Source organism: Camelus bactrianus, chromosome 14 (assembly GCF_048773025.1).
Source record: "Camelus bactrianus isolate YW-2024 breed Bactrian camel chromosome 14, ASM4877302v1, whole genome shotgun sequence".
Taxonomy (NCBI): Eukaryota; Metazoa; Chordata; class Mammalia; order Artiodactyla; family Camelidae; genus Camelus; species Camelus bactrianus.
Genome location: NC_133552.1, coordinates 58,337,481 through 58,358,495, shown reverse-complemented (window position 1 = coordinate 58,358,495; position 21,015 = coordinate 58,337,481). Strand labels below are relative to the sequence as shown.

General features: G+C 40.7%; 1 protein-coding gene across 4 annotated transcripts in view; it reads left to right on the top strand.

The window, feature by feature from the left end:
* ABCC4 (ATP binding cassette subfamily C member 4 (PEL blood group)) overlaps positions 1 to 20,095 on the top strand; it is a 190,080-nt gene extending 169,985 nt beyond the window's left edge. For all 4 annotated transcript variants that reach the window (XM_010959689.3, XM_045520173.2, XM_074378420.1 and 1 more), the window contains 4 exons: positions 618 to 790; positions 1,172 to 1,277; positions 9,289 to 9,423; positions 18,363 to 20,095. In XM_010959689.3, coding sequence (XP_010957991.1) covers positions 618 to 790; positions 1,172 to 1,277; positions 9,289 to 9,423; positions 18,363 to 18,470 — 522 coding nt within the window. In that variant the 3' untranslated portion in view covers positions 18,471 to 20,095. The remainder of the gene's footprint in view (positions 1 to 617; positions 791 to 1,171; positions 1,278 to 9,288; positions 9,424 to 18,362) is intronic.
* Positions 20,096 to 21,015: the final 920 nt, after the last annotated feature.

Sequence of the window (21,015 nt, the reverse complement as noted above, 5' to 3'; positions counted from 1 at the left end):
TAAGCACTTATTAAATAGGTACTGAATGTTTGATTGATCTTTTCATTTCAGATTAGTGCAGTTTATTCCTTTAAAAAAAAAAAGAAAAGTTTTTTGGCATAAATTCTAGTGACCAGTTGCTCACGTTGTTGTTTTGAATTGGCACGTTTTGTCATTTAGTGTCACGCTTCCAGGGATAGCTGACATTTGTCGTTTATAGATGCACTTTGACTGGGAGCAAGCAGATTTGGAGGCTTGACAGTTTCCTGCCAGTGATTCTGGTTTCTGAGCGCATGTCTGCACTGTGTCTTTACACACCCACCCTGCTCCCCAGCAGCGGTGGGGATTTTATTTTCCTCAGGCCTATTGCTTTGCCTTCTCTTACTTGAATAGCAGTAGGCATCTGATTTTGTTTAGGTTTGTGAGTCTTTGTACAGTGAACTTCTAGAAGAGAAGAGATGGGGAGAGCAGTTAACTATCAAATACAAAACAAGAAGGATGATCCACTGATCTTGAAACCACAGGACAAATTTAAGCCATCACCTGAGTAAACATGTAAGCTATGTAAGAAGTCCTGAGGACCCCAAAACTGCAATAACTAAGAGGTTTGTTTAGGAAAATTCTTCATGTATCCACAGGTACAACTTAAAGAAGCCATTGAAGATCTCCCTGGCAAAATGGATACTGAATTAGCAGAATCAGGATCAAACTTCAGTGTTGGACAGAGACAACTGGTGTGCCTTGCCAGGGCTATTCTCAGGAAAAATCGGATACTGATTATTGATGAAGCCACAGCAAATGTGGATCCAAGGTATGGAGCTGAGGTCCCCTGTTACCTGGAATCTGAATCTTCAGTGTTGTAAATGGGAATCATTTAATGATGCTGAGAAGTGTTCCTAAGGGCTCTCTTTGCCCGAAAGACATCTCTTGGAACATTAATTCCAGAAAACGAAGAAATCAAAACAATTTCCAGTTCCTGTTCATTTCAAGCAATTTTGAGGGAAGGCTGTCTTCCGTTGTTTTATGAAAAACAGTAAATTTCTAAGGAGGCTTTTTAAACTCAGTTTGCCATGAACAAGATTATGCCTTGAAGTACTGATTTTTAAAAGCATTATAAAAATATCCTATATTTTTAAGTCTTAAGTTTGCTTTCCTTGTCTTTACTGAATTCAATCATCATCTTTGATTCCAGAACTGATGAGTTAATCCAGAAGACAATCCGTGAGAAATTTGCCCAGTGCACTGTGCTAACCATCGCTCACAGGTTGAACACCATTATCGACAGTGACAGGATAATGGTAAGACTCTCCTCCCCTGTGGAATTGGAATTACAGTAGTTTCCACTTACGTTCAGTTTTTCAATGTTTCCTTCCTTGTAAACATTCATAGGAACCTCTAATCAGTGAATTTGCTCTTAATGTTTTCCTCTCGTGCCAGACAGTAACTCAAGTATTTAACTGTACTTTCAGAACGGGCTGTTAAATAATACATCCAGTAATTTCATCTTTTAATATTAAAAGTTTAATCGTTTAATTAAATGGCCTTTTTTTTTTTAAGATGGTCAACCATGAAAATGTTATAAATTCAACATCTATCTCCATAATTCAGAGCGTCAGAACACAAGTCATTTTCCCTGCGTCATCATGGTTGTTTCAGCATTTTTGGATTCCCTTGATTGAAAAATTATCCTTTCATTTAGACTCCTCTGAGATTGCTGGGTAAGGCTGCAGAATTTCCCAGCTTTGGGGACACTCACAGTATGTGCTGTCAGAGGGGAAATCTATGAGAAGAAAGGTCCTAGTGAGAAAAACAAAAGTGACCTTTTATTCCTACGTTTTACCTGGCACCTTGTTGCTCTTGTCCCTCAGCATCGTATTTTGCAAACTCCCCAAAAGCATCCTTCTTCCATAGGAAGTGAATGATGCTGTGAAGGTTACCCGTTTCAAGCCCTTTGTCAGGCTTTAGAGGCAGTGGCAGAAAGATGGCTTGATATCCAGCTCTGTTGGGGGTCTGTTCACATAAAATGTTTGCTCCAAAATTTACCCTAGACATTTATTTTTGGTTTTTAGTATTACAACTTTGATGGTAGCAGCTTCCTTTTATTATCTAAGTCTTTGAAATACTGTCACCTTGGAACGTATGAATGTTTACGGACACAGTGATGCAGGACAGAATTTGGCAGATGCGCCAGTGGCTCACTCCTAAGTCTTCATCCATCAGCACTCGATCCACAGATAGGAACGTCCAGTTCCCAAGTATCCCCTTAACCAATCACCTTTGTTGCCTTTATCAAAATGTACCCATTAGAACTTTACTTATTAATATCTCCTGGTAAATTTCTGTAACCTGAAACTTTTCTCTCTTGGTGAGTGTCTTTACAGCCCACCCCTCCTCACTTCTGATTTTATCTCTCTCTGCTCTCCCTGTTTGCTTTATAGCAGAAGCTGTTTTGATGGCCTTTCAGTTCTCCAAATGCAATGTTCACTCTCTTGCAGCCCTGCGCCCTCTCTCGACTGTTGGTGACTTTGAGTAGTGAAACGGTTGGGTTTGGGATAGACAGCCAAGTGCAGCCAAGCGTACAGCATGATGGACTGCATGCGGGATATGAGGGCAGAGAGAGGGGTCCACGTTGGTTTCTAGGGGTGGAGCCTGAGCACCGTGGTGAGTGGGTAAGACTGAAGGGGAAGGGAAGTGTAAGGGTTCTCTTTGGAGCCTGTCACCTTTATGATGACCAACCGTGTTTTCTTTGGTGGACTTTGTCCTTCACCATGGAGCTGCCCTTCCCACCCCTGTGCTGGGAGACCTTCAGTTTAGGGCTCCCTGGCAAGAGTTCATCAGTGATGTCGCAGGGAGGCCCCACCAGATGTAAGCTTGGCCTCTTGTTTACATCTTGGGCCGAGCTGGTTTTGGTTGTTGACTCCTTTGGTAGAAAAGCCAGGATTAGACCTCAGGGGACCCAAGAGACAACTGCCCCTGAGCTTCATCCACTCCAGGTGTAAACCTTATATTTGATTCTAGAGCTTCTGATTACCAGCTGGCTTTCAGTTTGGCAAAACAACATAAGTGATGTTCTTTCTTGAACTTTTGATTTTGGAAACATTTTTTTCTTGCTTGCCATAGAAATACAGGCATACCTTGTTTTAGTGCACTTTGCAGACGTGCTTTTTACAAATTGGATGTTTGTTGCCACCCTCGTCGAGCAAGTCTTTCAGCAGCATCTTTTCAACAGCATTTGCTCACTCCGTGTTTCTGTCACATCTTGGTAATTCTCAGCAGTATTTCACATTTTTTCCCTATCATTGTGATCTGTGATCAGAGATCTTCGATGTTACTCCTCCCACTTGCTGAAGGCTCAGATGATGGTTAGCAATAACTTATTTTTAAATTAAGATATGTACATTATTTTTTAGACATAATGCTATTGCACACTTGCTGGGCTACAGTATAGTGTAAACATAACTTCTGTACACCCTGGGAAACCAGAAAATTCGTGTGACTCACTTAATTGCGGTATTTGCTTCTTTGTGGTGTTCTGAAACTAAACCCCCAAAATACACGCGGGATTCCTGTACCTGTTTCCTTTCCAGAAGGCAAGTGACTGTCTGTTCTGAAAGTTTGAAGGACATAAAGACAAGTCAATCCTTTCCAGAGCCTAAGGCCCCAGAGGGCGGGTAGCCAGCCTTGGGCAGTGGCTGGGGTGGATGCTGACAGATGCAGACGAAGGGCAGAACCCTCAGTGCCATCTCCATAACGTCGTGTAATTGCAAGCGCTTAGGGTGTAATAATTACATTTTGTTGCACTGGTGAATACTTCTGCACAGAGACGGGTATGGTTTTATTTACTGCGAGTAAATCAAACAAAAGGCTTGTTGAGAAACAACTGTGACCTAATTAATAGCTTTGTTTATGTGTTGTCTCTCCAGAGGGATTTACCCAGTTTGGGTTCATTAAGCACCATTAATGTGTTAGGCTTAGAATTCTGTTTTACAAAGACGTTCTCTCAATTTTAACTTTATTAAACATGATGTAGTCATAATGACAGCTAATTTAATCTTCCTTATTTGCTCCGTTGCCACAATACAGTGGAGGAAGACAGGCGAATGAGAAATCCTCTTTCTTCTAATAATCACCACTGTCTCTACACTAACGGCTTCTCTCTGGAGTTTTTGGAATTGGCTGATTGCTTCCAACCTGTTTTCTCTTCAGCCAGTAGCACAGCTCTCCCTCCCACCCTGCACACTCCAGTCTCCCTAACACCCCGGATTCCCCCTAGTAGGGTGAGTAAAGGAAGCATATGAAAATTGCAGTTGCTCTTAGAATAGTGTTGCCTGTGTTCAACATCTTCACTGTCGGCAGTTATGAGAATTCTTTGGAAACAAATGATGGAGGATCAGAACCAGGGCCAAGAAACTCAGATTTCCCCTCTTCTGTCTATAGACAATCTTATGGTTTGATATTCTTGACCTTGGCTTCCTCAACTCAAACTTCTTTTTAGTAGAATTTTCCCCAGAGATGTCAAGATCAGAATCCACTGTAATATACCCACCTGGAAAAGAATATAAACAGCTCATACCTAACTAGCATTTTAATTCAATTATATTTTTCACCTTCAAGGGACTTTTCTTTCATTTGCCTCCATGGCTGCAGTTAGAATATTTCAGAAGAGGAAAGCTGCTTCCAGAACATGCTAGTACAGGTCATTCACGTTTTCAGAGAGAAAATTAACTAAGAGGGAGGTAGTTATTTCAAGACCCCAGAAAGGATTTTGAGTTAATACTTGTCACATTGTCTAGTCACTGAGATAAATCACAGACACTCATTTTACCAATGAGGGACCCAACTTCCATGATTGGATAAGTGTCTCTGTGTCACCTGGCAGCCGGAACAGAGGTTGGAAATTCAGATGGTCCCCTCCCCACTCTACTTGTCGCTAAGTGGGGTCTCCCTTTATTGCCCGTCACCATACTGAAAACTGTTCTTGGCATCTCCTTGCTGTCTGTCATCAGGCTTTTCCTCCTGTCCTGCCCCCCACCCCTCCCTGCAGACACCCCATTATCACCGATGGCATCCTCCCAGTGAAATCAGGTCCAGTTATTTTGCAGTAGGTCCACTTACTTTTCGTGTCTAGGACCGCTACCTGGCATAGCTGCAGGTTCACAGGCCTGATAAACACATCTGCGCTGAGTTTATGTAACTGGCTGACTCATCCGACATAATGTATTTTTTTCTTGACCCCCTAGAGAGCGGCCCACAGCTCGAGGCTGGCGTTCCTGGAGGGATCCTGGGGTTGAGGGATTGTTCCCACACCAACTTGAATGTGTGGTTTAGTTTATAGTTTTACTTGGGTTATAGGTAGACCGGGGAATGGCGGGAGATTATTATAGGAGCCTTTTCTTGTGGGAATAATAAAGGATATTAAAAGAAAATTTCAAAATTAACCTATTTTCCTGTACATAAAGAAAACTTGGGAGTTCTGTTTTGTTTATTGGTTCTGAAATGTCTAGAATCTTTGATCAAACCAGTCAATGTAAAGGCTAAGTGGGTGCAAGTCTACTCCATGCCTTTTCTGAGTCTGCGTCCCAGTGCAGCTCTTGCAGCCCCGGATGTGAGCCTTGGCCACGCTGCATCCCTGCTCCTTTCAGCTCTTGATCCTCTCTGACTCCCCTTTTCTTCTTTCTCTTTTCCAATATTTGACATAAATAGTTTCGAGCCTCCGTTATCAAGTCTGGCTTTTCTCTATGTCATTTTCCCTCTCTCTCTCTCCGTCTTGCCTGTAGTCATCACCCTGAGCCATGTGGTCTTCCAAGCCTCCATCCCTCATCCTATAACGCCTGTATCCCATTGCCTTAGCTGTTTCCTGTGCTAGGAGACACGTTCCCGCCTTGGTCTCACCCTACAGTCTTGCCAAACTCCACTACTGGGTGGTCACACAATCATGCCCTGAATTTAGTTTCCTTCATATTAATCTTTCAGCCAGCATCCATTGTGTGCCTGTTACCTGTCGTGGTCATTGCCACAGCCCCGAGGTGCAACAGTGAACAAGGGAATCCACACAACCCTGCCCTTTAAGGAGTTGCCATGCTCGCCTCCAGCCCTGTAGGCCCATGTTGCTCCCTGTGTCTGGGATGACCTGTGCACCCACCCCGTTTCTGCATATTCCAAGGCCCAGTTCACTGTCCCCTCTCCTCCTTGAAGGTAGTTCTCACAACCTCTGGCCAGAAGTTATCTCTTCTGGTACTAAACTCCTCCTTTTGGTGCTTCTTTTCTTGTATTCTAGACACTTGAGGATTTTCTTCTCTTCTTTCAGTATAGCCTCCATAAAGGGCGGGGCCTGTGACTTGACGTCTGCCTGCTTCTTCCACAGCATCTCGCATAATGCCATCAGTGTAGCTTAATATGCAACAAATGTTTGCTGTGTAAATTTGGAAATTAATGAAAATTTACTTAAGTTTACCTTGAATGTCTGTTGGCTATGTGTTGCTTGCTCTTTGTCCTGAAAGTTCAGTAAAATTGGTTTTCTTTTTCTGTGAGTACACACTAGGCAGACAGTAAATAATTTGAGCCTGACATTTTGCAGTGGGAAATAAAAAGGGGAAATATTGATGTCTACAAGCATATTTTCTTAAATTGTATACAAAGTTAATTATGCACATGGAAAGGTATTTTCTAAAGTTGAATGTTTAAATTCTCATCTCCCTCATTTCACTTCTGATAAAAATTATCTAAAAGTGTCTTTCACTGGTAACTCACAAGGGGAGGGAAGAACACAGGTTCAGACCAGGGTTGAATTCCAACTCTCCATCTGTCCACTGATTTTACCGTCTCAGCCAGTGACTTAGCTGCATCCCAGTCGTCACCTCTGGCCCTGGGCTTCTTGATATGCTTTTGTTCATCTTTGGATGGATGGATGGAAGGGAAGATGGAAGGAAAGAAGAAAGGAATGTTGGATGGGTGGATGGATGGATGGTTGGAGGTAATTTATGTGGACTTTGTTTGTGTACTCGATTTCTAGAATTTGTGAGGACTAGAAAGCATGTGACACTATGAATGTTCATCTCACAGCTGTTTTTATTTTCCTTTTCAAATTCAAAGGCTGCTATTTTAGTTACGGGGTCATTTCACTGATTTTACAGTAGCCATAGTCTTTGTTACATTTCATTTACATGCCAGGGCTTCCCATCTGTTCAAACGTTGCGAATCTGTCCAGTTGGGGCTGTATTAATAAAGCCGTCTGTTTTAAGACACTGTCTTTTGTTTTAATGTATTTTGAAAGGGTATTAAAGTGTTAACAGAAAAAGGTAAACAAAATGTTGCTGTTACCTTTTTAAAGTGTTATCTTACAGAAGTTTAAAATTTAAGCATTGTAAGAAATGTTTCACAATTCTGTCACCCTGCGCAAAAAATAAAACCTGAACACTCCTCGTATAAAATACAATGCACAGCCAAATACCTGTAAGGCTCAAAATAATTTGACCAAAATGATATTTCTGCCATTTATATTGTTATCCTCATTGCTTTCTAAGAGCATTAATTGTTTTCTGGCTTTGACTTTTTAGATATTGGTCAAGTCTGAGAACTCCTCAGTGGCATTCGTGTGTTTTAAACAATAAGAGAGAAAATGGGAAGATTTACTGTTCATTCAAATTTGAATTAATAAAGTAGAAAGTTGGACAAGGACAAAATATTAGTAATACTTCTATTAAAAAATATATGCAGTCTTTATGGTCAGAGAACTCATTTCCACCACCTCTGAAGTGGTGATTTTTAAAAGTTGTTGCTTTTGCAGAATGTAAAGTTCTTTATTGTATGAAGTAACTTGATTTACTTAGTCTTTGTCATGAGAGAGATCTATGTTTTAAAGTTGCATATCTTTCTTCTTCAACATCAGGAGGAATGGTTACGTTCTATAATGTTAGCTTAGGAAAAATTACACATTCAGGGGATCTAAATTGGCATGCCAAATTATAGGAGATTTTACTAATTATGTGGACGTGATGGATTCATTTATTCTTGAACTCTTGAGAAAGCTGTCCTTAGCAGTGATTCACAGTAGTAAATAAAAGGAAAACAGGAGAATGGGCTTTATGAGACTTAATATTTCCGATGAAATACTGGGGGATGGAATTCCCTGCAATACCTAGATGTGGGGGAAAAAACCCCTGTGTCCCCCGTACAGTTTCAGCGTATTCTCTTAAGATGCATTTACTCTAAATATGACCTAAATGAAGAACTAAGCACCACTTAACATCAGAACTGTTTTCCTCGGTACATCATTTGGGCCAATTGTTTTAGGCTCTTTCTTCCCTCTCAAACCATTAACCAAAGCCTCTAGTAAGTAGAAAGGCAGCGTTAAGAGCCCCTACCTCTCCCTTTCAGTTACCAATTAGTGGACATATTAATGCACAATAAATGGGCTGAAAAGGCAGGCAGCTGAAGGAAAAGGGAAAAAGAAGCAACGAAGGATGATTTGTGAAAACAGAGTTTCAGATCCTAGGCATTCACATTGGGGCGCCCCGTGTGCTGTGCAGGCTGCGATCACTGGAATTTGGAGCTCGATTTCTTAATTGCCTCTTTAGTCTTATCCAGAGAGAAAATTGGATTTCTGTAGATTTCTTCTGTGCAGAGCAATTCTGCTAAAGCTGCTTGGGGTAGCGGCTCCTTTTGCCAGACTTTCACTCTCAGAAAAATACCCTCCAACAAAAGCCAACTTCAAAAATCACCTTAACCTCTCCGACAAGGGATTCTGTCTGCCCTTTGCAGCTGACACATTCCAGGACCCTAAAAATTCCAGAAGCATTTGCTTTTTCTTCCCTAAATATTGCTCAGATTGTGTCAGACTAATTCAGCAATTAATTTGCTGTCAGGTCATTGCCATCTGATTTGTATGACATCACCCTGCTTTTTAGGGAAATTGAGTTTGGTTTTCTTGAACTGAGAAATTTCCCAACTCTGAATGTCTATATTAATAGCCCTCAAAGCTCAGAGTCTGAGAGCTCAAAGCACTAAGGTTAAGAACCCCAAATGCCCTTGGCAGAATATAATATAATGCCAGACTGCTGAGTGCCGGTAATCATAGCCTAAAACTTTCATTTTCTTCCTTTCCTATAACATTATAATAATAAAAGGTCGGGTTAGGCCTTTGTCTCCCCAGTAGAACAGGGTAATCACACCATTTAAACACCAGCCAGGCCTCCCACCCAAACAGACTCTTATTCTCCCCGTCCTGGCCCTTTCCGTAGTATTGTCTGAGTTATGATATGTTCCTGCAAAACATTGTGCGCTAATGGGTTTCTTTCTGCTGATTAACAGGTTTTGGATTCAGGGAGACTGAAGGAATATGATGAGCCATATATTTTGCTGCAAAATAGAGACGGGCTGTTCTACAAGATGGTGCAACAACTGGGCAAGGCCGAGGCCGCTGCCCTCACTGAAACAGCAAAACAGGTGAGTCCGCGCAGGGAGTTGTAATTAAAGTTCGTCTCCAAGATTCACTCGTCACGATCTGGCACCAGGGGTCCGGTAACAAGCACTCTGTGCCCTTTTCAATTATAAGCCTCCAGAGACAAAGCTTCGTGACTGGGTCTTAACACGTTGCAGGTGGAGGGTGGGTCTGCTGAGAGTCTGCAGAAGTGGGGGTGGGGTGGGGGGGATGCAGGCTATTTGCACGCTCGCGTGCCTGCGAGACAGATTTTGGATTGGACTTGTCACACGCTTGGGCTCTGGGTTCAGAGTCTCAGAGCACAGAATATTCTCATTTTTCGATCCTTTTTGTTTGATCCTGATTGGTGCTCAGCACATTTGTGATGCAAATGCTTTCTAGGAACATCCTGGAAATGTTTAGAGTCTGAGAAAAAGAATGTGGGATGTAATTAATTGTGTCTAGAAAGATCTGTGAGGGAAAGGTGTAGGTCACTTCTGTTTCCTCATTTGTCAAGAGAACGCCTTTATGATACTGTCACTTTCTCCCGACTTCTTTATTCTTTAGAATTAGGTCCATGTGCCCCTCTGTGCTTCCTCTACTTTCTAGAAGATGAAGTTGTCATGAGGACAAATCAGGAATTCCCGGTACCTTAACAGTGTAGTCTGAATGGTGCTTGAAGGTTCACGAAGCATTTGCACAGAGAGGAGGTGTGGTGGAAGCACTGAGCACTGGGTATGGCGTGAAGAAGGTGCTGGAGGAACAGCATTCAGGTCACGTGGTATCATTCCCACAACAGTGAGGTGGTGATACCTCGTCCTGCAGGTGTGAAAACTGAGATCTGGTTTAAGGGACTTAGCCACTGTCGTGCAGCCACGTGTAATTCTTTCTAAAATAAGGTGGGAGTGGGTTTGATGGAAGGAGGGAGGGAGGGAAGGAAGGTCTGGTATTCTTGGCACTTGAGATGCATGGCTTGGGCTGGGATGAGGCTTCCCATCAAAACTTTGTCTCTGGACATTAAATTATAGGTGCATTTTTCCTTCTTCATGCTTTTCTGCATTTCCCAGATCTTCACTTGTAAGTTGAATAAAATTTCTTATGTAATATTTAAAATATGCCTTGAAGAAGACATGTTCCAGTGTCTGAATGCTTCTCTCTCTATGAGAGATTTGTCTAGAATGTACCTAAGTTCCCTCCATCACTGTTTCATCTCATTCCTCCCCATTAGAAATGAAGAGCTGACCCTTCCACTCTTCATAGGGTGGGGAGTTGCCCAGGGTCACAGAGTTGGCTGAAGAGCCAGCAGAGCTGGAGTTGAAATAGGTTTAGGGACAAGGAAGACTGTTCTGAACTTTTCATAAGTTCTTTCTTTCATGCAAATGTACAGAAGCTGCACTTGGAGCCCTATATTTTTTAAGCCTGAAATTCAGAGTGGTTTCACCTACTAGAGTGTCTCCCAGTTAGAGTTTCACTCCTAAGACCCCATCATTTATCTGGGATTCCCTGTATAACCTAGTCACAAAATAGCCAGGACACTAACAGAATCCTTTTTTCTTTGACCTTTGGCATTTCCCATCATAGGCATGTATCCTCACCTATGAATCAAAGTCTCCGTTTAAGAAATGTGTTATCATTATATATCATCAAACATTGAGTAATGAGAAACCAATTATAGAATTCTAAATTGGTCCAGATAGATTACAATGATAGCATTCAGCACCCTCATTTTACAGGTGAGGAAACTGGGCTCCTTGGAAGGAATGTGATCCCATATATATATCCAGTGCTAGTTAGATAGTTTGCAGGAGACACAAAATCAGAAATCTGCTCTTCCAGTAAATGTTTTAAATCATGGATAACACACATACATAACAGGTGTAGGTCACAGAATGAGAAATCTTGTGATTCCTGGCCTAATAATCTTGCACCTAATTTAACAATGTTAATGCTGAGTTGCATTGTGTAGGTCTTTATGATTTATGTTTTATAGTTCTCACATGTGTGATTTCACTTACTTCTCATGGTGGTCCTTTTTTATTACACCTCCTGGATGAGGAGATCGGGTTAAGGGCTTACCCAAGGTCACGGAGCTGGTCCAGGGAGCACAGAGGGGGACTGCACAGGGAGGCTGAGTGCCCCACTAGGTAATGGGTTGTGTGTCGAGTCTGAGAACTGCTCCTTTTGTGTGGCAGCCGGGCAGGACCTACTTTTCGAAGTTCACAGGGTGGCTGAACATCACTCTTGGATTTCAGCCTTACCTCTGGCTCAGGTCATCTCTACGGAAAAAGACATAAGGAAATACATAATCCTGATTCTCATCCCTGCTGAAATATCTTCTTGACGTTATTTCTGCATGTACTCAGTCCTCTTAAGAGAACAAGCTGTCAGAGTGTCAACTTCTCAAATCTGTGAGCATCAGGTATCAGTGCGTCATTAAGAACTGTGACACCGGGAGGATTAGCCTATGTCAACGAGCTTTTTATTCCAGCGGGTTAGAATTCATGCATTTGAAAAGAAAAGTCAACATCTGGGGAAAGTCACAATTTCTTGACAGTGTAGTTCCCTTTCTGTAAATGTTAGTGCAGGCGAGATGAATCACTGTTTGACGGACCCTTTTACATGATCCGTGAAATAGTCGAGAAAGTGCTTTTTAGATGCATAAAGCTGAAGGGTGCGTTCGTTTGCTAGGGCTGCCATACAGAATGTCACAGATGAGGCGGCTTCAACAACAGGAATTTGTTTCATCGCCGCCTTGGAAGCTGGAAGCCTGAGGTTACGGTGTTGGTGGGGTTGGTTTCCTCTCAGGCCTCTCTCCTTGGCTTATGGATTCTGTCTTCTCTCTGCCTCTTGACCTGGTCTTCCCTGTGTGTGCCGGTGCGCTAATCTCCTATACTGACACCGGCCCTATTGGATTAGGGCCCACCCATATCACTTTGTTTGAACTTAGCTGCCTCTTTAAAGACCCTATCTCCAAATACACTCACATTCCGAGGCACTGGGGAGTTTCAAGCTCCAACATACACAATTTGAGGGGATATATTTCATCCCATAACGAAGGATTCATGTCTGTCATTCATTGTCTTCTGTGATGAAGCAGATCTGACTGAGGCTTTTTGAAGTTTGTTCCCAGTGTGTAACAGTGATGTCATTTTATCTGTTCCTGAAATCAACCAGATACAACCCAAAAGTTATTGGACCCCAATATCCTAGATCTAGGAGCCTGGTCCAAGTAGGACCTGTGGAAGGGGTAACCAGCAGCCTCATGGCCTTACATCACCCAAGGTCTCTAAGCCTCAGGGTCCTCACCTGTATGTGGTGCAGGGATCACAGCCCTGCACCGTGTTTTCACCTGCCCTACGTCTTCACACTGTTATTACAGGGAGCAGATGAGAGAGCATTTGATTAAGTGCTTTGAAGAACAGAGCATTTTTTAGTATAAAAGTTGGATCCTTTTTTAAATGGCTGTAGCTTGAACCCTTATCTCCCAATAATAACCAAGTGTCCCCACAATTCTTCTAAGAAGCTCTAGAGATTCTAAGTAATTAAAATGCATTTTTAATCATCAGTTTTTAAACAAATGATACATCTAACTCTACAAAATCCTAAACCTTTACTTTTTAAAATAGGTTTTAAAATTTTATAAACAAGAAGTAAGTCACTCTTGCCGCTCCTGTGGTCACTCCTTCCCCAGGGTGGAGCCCGGCCCCATCTCTGACTGTTCTGTTATGTTCTGCGCATCAGTAAGAACCTGTGCATAGGTGGCCTTCCTGTTTTTAAGCACAAATGATAGTTGTTCTTGCTGTTTTCAGTTGATATTATATCTCAGATTATATCACTGTGTATAGTTACCTCATTCTTCTTAATGGCTATATAGTACTTTTGCTTTCTCCATATCCTCCTTTCTCCTAATCCTCATTTTCCTTCCAATTAATTCTTACAGCTTTATGTTTTTTTTCTTCCCAAAGGAGGAGCTCTCAATTTCACTTACTGCTTGTGTTCTCTTTTATCTTTCTGCTTTTATCTTTATTAATGCCTTCTTTTCATTTATTTTATTGTTGCTTCTTCTTGAATGCATTTGTTTTTATTCTTTCTTGTTTATTTATGAATACTTTAAGGCTGTGAACTTTGAATACTGTTCGAGCTGTACCCTGTAGGTCCTGGAGTGCGGCTTTCATCATAGTTACCGCTTTTATTTCTAGATTCTGCAATTTTGGTTTTCAGTTCCTCTTTAGTCCAAGAATTATTTGAGACCAAGATCTTTAAAACCTCCTGGGGGTGGGATTTTTTTTTTTTAATGTTCATTTGTTTTCTGTTACTTTTCAGTGTGGACTTTATTATCTTGTGATCAAAAAATAGTGTCTACTCTTTCCACCAAGAAACAGTATTTGTCGATTTTTTTTGTGTGTTCTGATATATATGCAGTTTTTGTGAATGTTCTTTGGGCATTTAAAAAGATAAGCTATTGTTTTTAAGTTATAGAGTTTAATTTTTAATTAGATTATTTAATTAATTGCATTATTTAGATTTTCTCTATCCTTATTTATTTTGGTCCATTTGATGTCACTTGGATGTACAGAGGCGAATTAGTCTCATATTGTTCCAAGTTTCACTGTAGTTCTTGGTGTTGGTTTTTGTTTTGTTTGGGTTTGTTTGTTTGTTTGTTTTTCTTTCCATGATTTTTTTTTCAATGCACACATGTATTCATAACTTGTTTTATCAGTATAAATTATATTTTCTACTTTTTTAAAGTTCCTTCTTTCATTATTTAATGTTCCTGGCCCTGAATCCAAGGTGGTTCAAAACTGAAATTGAGTCCCCTGCTTTCATTGTGTTTTCATTTGCCTGATGTGTCTTTCATTGTCTTTTAATATCGAGTTATTTATAGATGTGTCTCTTGCAATAGTGAGTAGGTAGGTTTAGCACTGAGATTTAATCTTAGTCTTTTTTAATAGACGAGTTTTGTCCATTTACATTCATTGAGATTATAGGTATGTTTTATGTTAGTTTGATTATGTTATACTGTCAAGTTTTTAGTGTTGTTTTAAAAAAGATTTTTTTTGTCCTGTAATTTGCATTTCTTTACTCATTTTATGTACCTTTCATTTCCTCTAGGAATACTTTGTTTCTTATTATTGGCTTCCCACTATAAACAGGACAACATACTTCTCTCCATTCTAATGCCACATTTTAGTAGTTTAAATAGTTTTTCTTCTGATGTTTATCTTCACATCTTTGAAAACACTTAAACCTCTATTATTTGAGTTACTTGTATTAAATGATACTTTCCCATCTCTTAGTTGGCTATGGTTTGTCCTCTGTTAAAGTGTTTTTAAAGCTTTGGGTTGTGATTATTCATTAGTGCGACTGTGAAATCCCTTTGGTCAGTTACGACCAGCGTGTTTTAAGAAATAGAAAAGAGCGGAATAGAAGAAAAGTAGCAAATGTGTCTTTCATAGTCATAGTAAATATTTCATGAGACTCCTTTCAGGATAGATAAATGTATATAGAGATAGATAGTCTATACCAAGACTCAATGTAGAGTTAAATGTACTTACTATTGTAGGTGGCTTTACAAATGAAATATGAAAACAAGTCTTTATAACGTCTTAAAGGAAGGTCCTTTGGAGTTAGAACGCCCTACTTACTGACTACATAGTTCACCCTTGAACAACTAGGGTTTGCACTTCAGCGGTGCACTTATGGGAGCGTTTTTCAGTAAATACGTGTTGCTGTACCACATGATCCGTCATTGGTTGAATCCGTGATGCAGAACTGCGGATATGAGAGGCCGCCTGTGAAGTTATCCTCGGGTTCTCAGCGACGTTGGGGGTGAGCATCCCTAACACCTTTGTTGCTCAAGGTCAACTGTATGAAGTGTTTTCCTCCTGCTTTCTAATTTAAGTTTTCTGGTTATAAAATTCTTGGGTGACCCTTCCTCTTACCTAGTGTGTTATATTTTTGCTCTAAGTCGGTTAGTTGGGGAACTGCGCTCTCCCGTGATTGCTGAGATCTGTTCCCCTTGGGTACCTCTCTCTGTCCTGCCACAGCCCGTTGGATCCAGTTGCATAAGGCAGCCCATTCAGGTATTTTGTCATTCAGGATTTCAAAAGACTCCTGATTTCAACAAACACTGGGCTTATTTTTAAATAATTTGGGGGGGGGCTTATTTTTTTATTTCCCAATATCCTTGTTGTTTAGGGTGGTTTCTGAGAGGTTGAGGGGAGGGAAAATTCATTATTCCACTAACATAAAAGCAGAAATCCTCTCTAACTCTCCAGGGCTCCTTGGTAATACACCTGCCAGCATGTACACCAAAGTTTGACCTGCTTTAGAGATGAGGAGTTTGAGGGTTACTGGGGTTGAAATAGGGCCATGCAGTTCGGTGAGAATGAACTGACAGTCTTCAGCCTGAATTCTACATATATTGAACCATCTATTGCTGGCCTTTATCCATGCAGCTTTTATTTCTCTGTTTGCTTTTAATAAGATCTAATTCCATGATGGTGGCTTTATTTACTAGCTGGAGTTTAAGTACACAGCTCAGTTTCAACCTACATTGGAGGAACCTCAATTAACCAAACCCAAGAGAAGGAGGGGGAGAGGGCCGCGAAGCCCCGCACTCACTGCTCTCATGTACCGCTTGCCCTGAGTTTGCTCCTTTCTGGTTCTGTGTCTTTTAATCCTCACACCCATTCTGAGCTGGCATTATTATCCCTCAGATGGAGAAACTGAGACAGAAGGGACAGACAGTAACTCCTCAAAGTCAGAGGTTAGAAAGTGTTAATAACCTTTTCACTGCCTTTCTGCCTCCCAAGTTAATCACGTTCACTCTCAACTTCGACTCTGGGCTTCTGTAAAGATAAAATCAGAAGATTCACAAAAGGGCCTCCCAGTGTTTTGTTTTCATCCTTCAAGCCGGTGATGCTGCTACTGTCCGTGGACTAAGGGGCCACGTCTCTGAGCAGCAACATAATCACACCCAGCACTTAGCTCAGCGTGTTTTCAACCTGCAGTTTGTAGCCGTCAATTAGTTCCTATGAGGTCAGTCATTGTCTCCTTTCACAAATGAGGCAGCCCCTGCGGAGAGAGCTTAAGTGATTTTTCCAGGATCAGCAGTGGTCCCAGGAGAGAGAGGTGAGACAGGGCCTCTCCATCCCAGGCTCAGCCCATCCATGAGGACTCTGCTGACAAGTGTTCAGTCGTCACAACTCCCTTCATAACCCGTGCTGTGACAAGGATGCCTTCTCTGACTTCCGCTGTCAGCCATTGTGGTCTACACCATGGCAACAGATGGGAAAGAGACAGGTCAAATCAAGGATTTCATACACAGGAAGCTCATTTTTACTATTCAGTTTCAGGTATTTCAGACCATGAAGCAAAGACCATTTTGATGAAAAGTTGCTAATAATATAACATTTTCTTTGTAAAAATTACATTGAGAAGGGCTGTTAGGAAAGGAACCAGCTAATTTTGCGAGGGCTGTCAAGAAGTAGAAAGTGAAATATATTTACTTTTGTTCTTTTGGCAGTTTTTAGTTTCACCAAGAGAGTTCTTAAATACATAGCCATACAAAGTATGGCTAGCTTAAAAAAACGGAGGAAGGAGATGATATGCAATTCGCTCCACCCTCCCTCCCAACTAAAGACCTTATTTTTTTAAATCCTTGCATTATAATGGAAATAGCCTCATATTTCACATTGGGGTCCGAGCATTCTTGGAGAATTTATTTTTCTCCTTAATTAACATTTTTATATATAGCATTTCATATATAGTGCTATTTTGGAGGTAGCAAGTATACAAACAAGAGAAAAAAAAATCACTTAATATGAAAGTAGGTGTCCCAGCGCTTTTCTGTTTCATATGTGAAGTCCATTATCTCCCATGATAACTTTGTTGACAGCACCCCCGAATGTATTTGGAGCCAGGTTTTATAAAATAGACCCAGAATCATATGACTAATCGACCCAGCTCATGACATCAGTCAGCCTCAGATAGATGGTACATTTTCTGTTTTAAAGACTCAAACAAAACTTTTCACATTTTTCTTTGGGGGAAAAAAAATTACATTTGAAGTCCTTTTTCACCCAAACACATTTAGAGATAAGAGCTCACAAGTCTTGACATTATTTCATTTTGTTCTGCGTATCTGTCAGGGAACTGAGATACGATACAGCTACTAAAAACTGACGATTGTGGAACAGAGAAACTTGACAGCATTTCATTTCCTTTATATTCTGATTATACATTTATCAGAAAACCTATATCTCTTCCAGTTCAGCTAGAAATTGGTAGAATTCAGGAACTCAAAGGCTTGGCAAAGGACTGTCCTATTATTTGGTATCATCTTACATTTTAGAGAAGTTGCTTGGTTGAGTCATTGTTAAAGCTTTTGATTCTCTTTTCATTCTTGTGACCCAGTATCCACAGATCACATTTCTGTAGGCCCTATAACTGCTCTGCTGCACAAATTAAACGCCAGGATGTTTCATACATATACGCCAGCGTTTGAATGCTTGTCAGTCAGTTTATAAAATACAGGGGTTACAATCTGATATTAACATCCACATCCATTGTGCTCATCTTGTGTGTGAAAATGAGAAACCTTCGTGCAGACACCCGATTTCCCAGCCTCTTTGTCACCCTGTTTTTAATTTATCTCCAGGTTTTGAGTCTGTGAGATGATTTTGCTTATCATTTTAATGTAGTGATAAAACATCTGTGAATCAGGATGATCAGAACTGAAGTGGAGCTACAGGTTGTTTGCCATGAAGCCCAGCCCCACTGAGGTTTTAGTGGGGCTCCCTCCTCCGTGGAACAAATACATCCCTGGTTTTTTAATTGTGCCTCCCCTAGAGATAATCATTCGCGTCACATGAAGAAGTGGACATAGAAGTGCATTGCCTTAGGGAGGAGGACTTTGTAACTTTTAAACATGTTTTTATACCTCTGTGTTTTTCCCCCCCAGGTGTACTTCAAAAGGAATTATCCAGATATTACTCACAATGGCCCTGTGGTTATGAACACCTCCAATGGACAGCCCTCAGCCTTAACAATTTTTGAGACAGCACTGTGATTCTACCATGATGTCAAGTCTGTTCCAAAGGCATTTTTTTCCCAATAGTTTTTGCACTGTGTAAACTGCATTTTACTTTTTTTTTTTTTACACAAGCAACAAATATTTACACATACAAGATGTTCAGTTATTTGAATTTTTTTCCTCCAACTTCACTGAATGATTTCATACTCTAACAAAATGATTTATTACTTTTATTTATATGTTCTACTTTTTTTTTTTTTTCCGTTATCTACATCACAGGTGCAGGCCACCAGTAAAATCTTACCAGGTTTTGTGCCTTAAAGACTCTAGAGCCAAAGTTTACTTTCTAAGGTGTAAGACAGCGTTGTCAAAGATGTTTTTTACTGCCCCTTAAGTCACATATTCCTTTCCAATTATATCAGGGATTCTATTTACTTGAAGACTGTGTGAAGCTGCCATTATCTCTCACTACTTTCTTGAACATAACTAGGACACTATTCCCTGCCAAAGGCCTGGTTAAAACAATACAGAAAAAACAAAAAATACACTGTAGTTTACGTGGCATTATAGTAGCAAGAGCTGCCCCTCCCCACCCCCTCAGGAAAGATAAACGGTTAAAATACAGGAGGACAATATTTAATTATGTTTAAAAGAGATGGATGAGAAAATAATGCTTTCTTAAAATAGGAGCCCTTCCAGGGGATTTGATAGTGAAGAACACACGTGTGATCATTGACCGTCTTCTAGATTTCATGGCTTTGACAGGATAACCGTTGACAGTTTCAGACTCAGCTTGGGGATAATTTCAAAAAAGGCCAAGCCACTAACTGTAGTTGCCCTCTGTATCGTGGTGGTTTTATTTGGATTTCTGTTTCCCTGACGGTTGACCCTCTGCTGCCTTTTGGGTTAGCATTCATTGAAATCCTTTCTAAATCACATGCTCAGGCTCTCCTGACTTGGTGAGAAAGAGAGAAAATCACTGCAGACGGTGACTGATTACACAGCGTGTTCTCAGGATGCGTCAAGAAGAGTCACTTCCATGAGCCCAGGACAGTTTACTTCTGACCACTAATAGGACTCTGTTTAGATCTTTCTAATCACTAGTTCAGCAAACCACAAGACTTCCTCGCGCCTCCTGTGCTTTATTTGAACCACGGCCCCTTAGTTTTTTTCGATGGTCGTGGCTGTTTTGTGTTGAGTTCAAGTTACTTAAGGTTTTACTGTCGTGGTTTTAAGTGGACCTTCGTGACGTCTCACAATGAGGTTTAACTGCCTTCAAATTGCATATGTTAATACATACGCCTTCTGATAGCGGGTTTTTGGTCTGTAACAGAGAAAAGGATGTTTTATAGAATCAAGCCTTAAAATGCACACACACAGCAAACCACCAAAATACATTGGGTGCAGTAGCAGTTTGACTCTTTGTGTTTAGAAATAATATGGTTAACGTTTAAAGTTGTGTGGTAGTCATGGTTCCTATTTCAGATGACTGAAATGGCTACAAGGATAATAATGAGGTTTGTTAAAACTGGAAATATTTGAAATGAAAATGTGTTCATCTTGTCTTTAGCGGTTAAAGGCAGTTAAATATGTTTCTGCTTTATTTCTGTTTTAATGTCATTATAGAATTTTTTAATAAAATAAAGTTCAATGGAAATAAATGACGTCTCCATAGATCTGTATTTTTGTTATTTGAGGTATAACTAACTCATGTCCTTGCTGTTGAAAGCCAGTGAATTCCAAAAATATCTTCTGTTATCAGCCAGTTCCCTTGGCCCTGTGGGTGCACCAGATGCTCCAAGCAGAGAGGTGGGCTTCAGATAGATTTACACAGTTGCTGTTGAAGTAAGCCCAGTTGTACCTCTTCCAAGAAGTGAAAGTATTAGCTTATGCCCCAGGCTTGACCCAAGTATTAAAATTGTTGAAGTTTTTGTTTTTTTGAAAAGTGACTTTGCCCTAAACTTGTAAGAAATCTCTATTGCTGCTACATTTAAAACACCTATAGGACGTTGGTTCTCAGGGTGTGGTCACTAGGCTACAGCATCAGCATTACCTGGGAACCTGTTAGAAATGCGCATTCTTATGTCTCACCCAGTATCTACTGAATCAGAAACACTGGTGGTAGAGACCAGTAGTCTGTGTCTTAACAAGCCCTAAACGTGGTCCTGATGCAGATGGAAGTCTGAACAGCAGTACCATTTCTACATAAAGAGCTCCTAAAACTCATTAAGAAAAACTCAGAAAGCCCAATTAGAGAAATGGATGAGAGATTCAAATAGGCATTTCACAAAAGCGAATATCCAAATGGCCAATAACTGGAGAAGAGCTCAGTCTCATTAGTTACCAGGGGAATGCAAATTAAAACTACAATGAGATACCACTAAAAGCCCAGTGGAACAGCAACATTTAAAAGGTTGAGAATACGAAATGAGCGCCTATGGAGCAGTGGAAACTCCTGCACTGCTGTTCACATGAAAAAGTGTATATTGGAAAATAAACTTTGGAAAACAGTTTGGCAGCATGTATTCAAGCTGCACACCCTGTGATCTATTAATTCTGCTCGAAACATATACATGTGTTC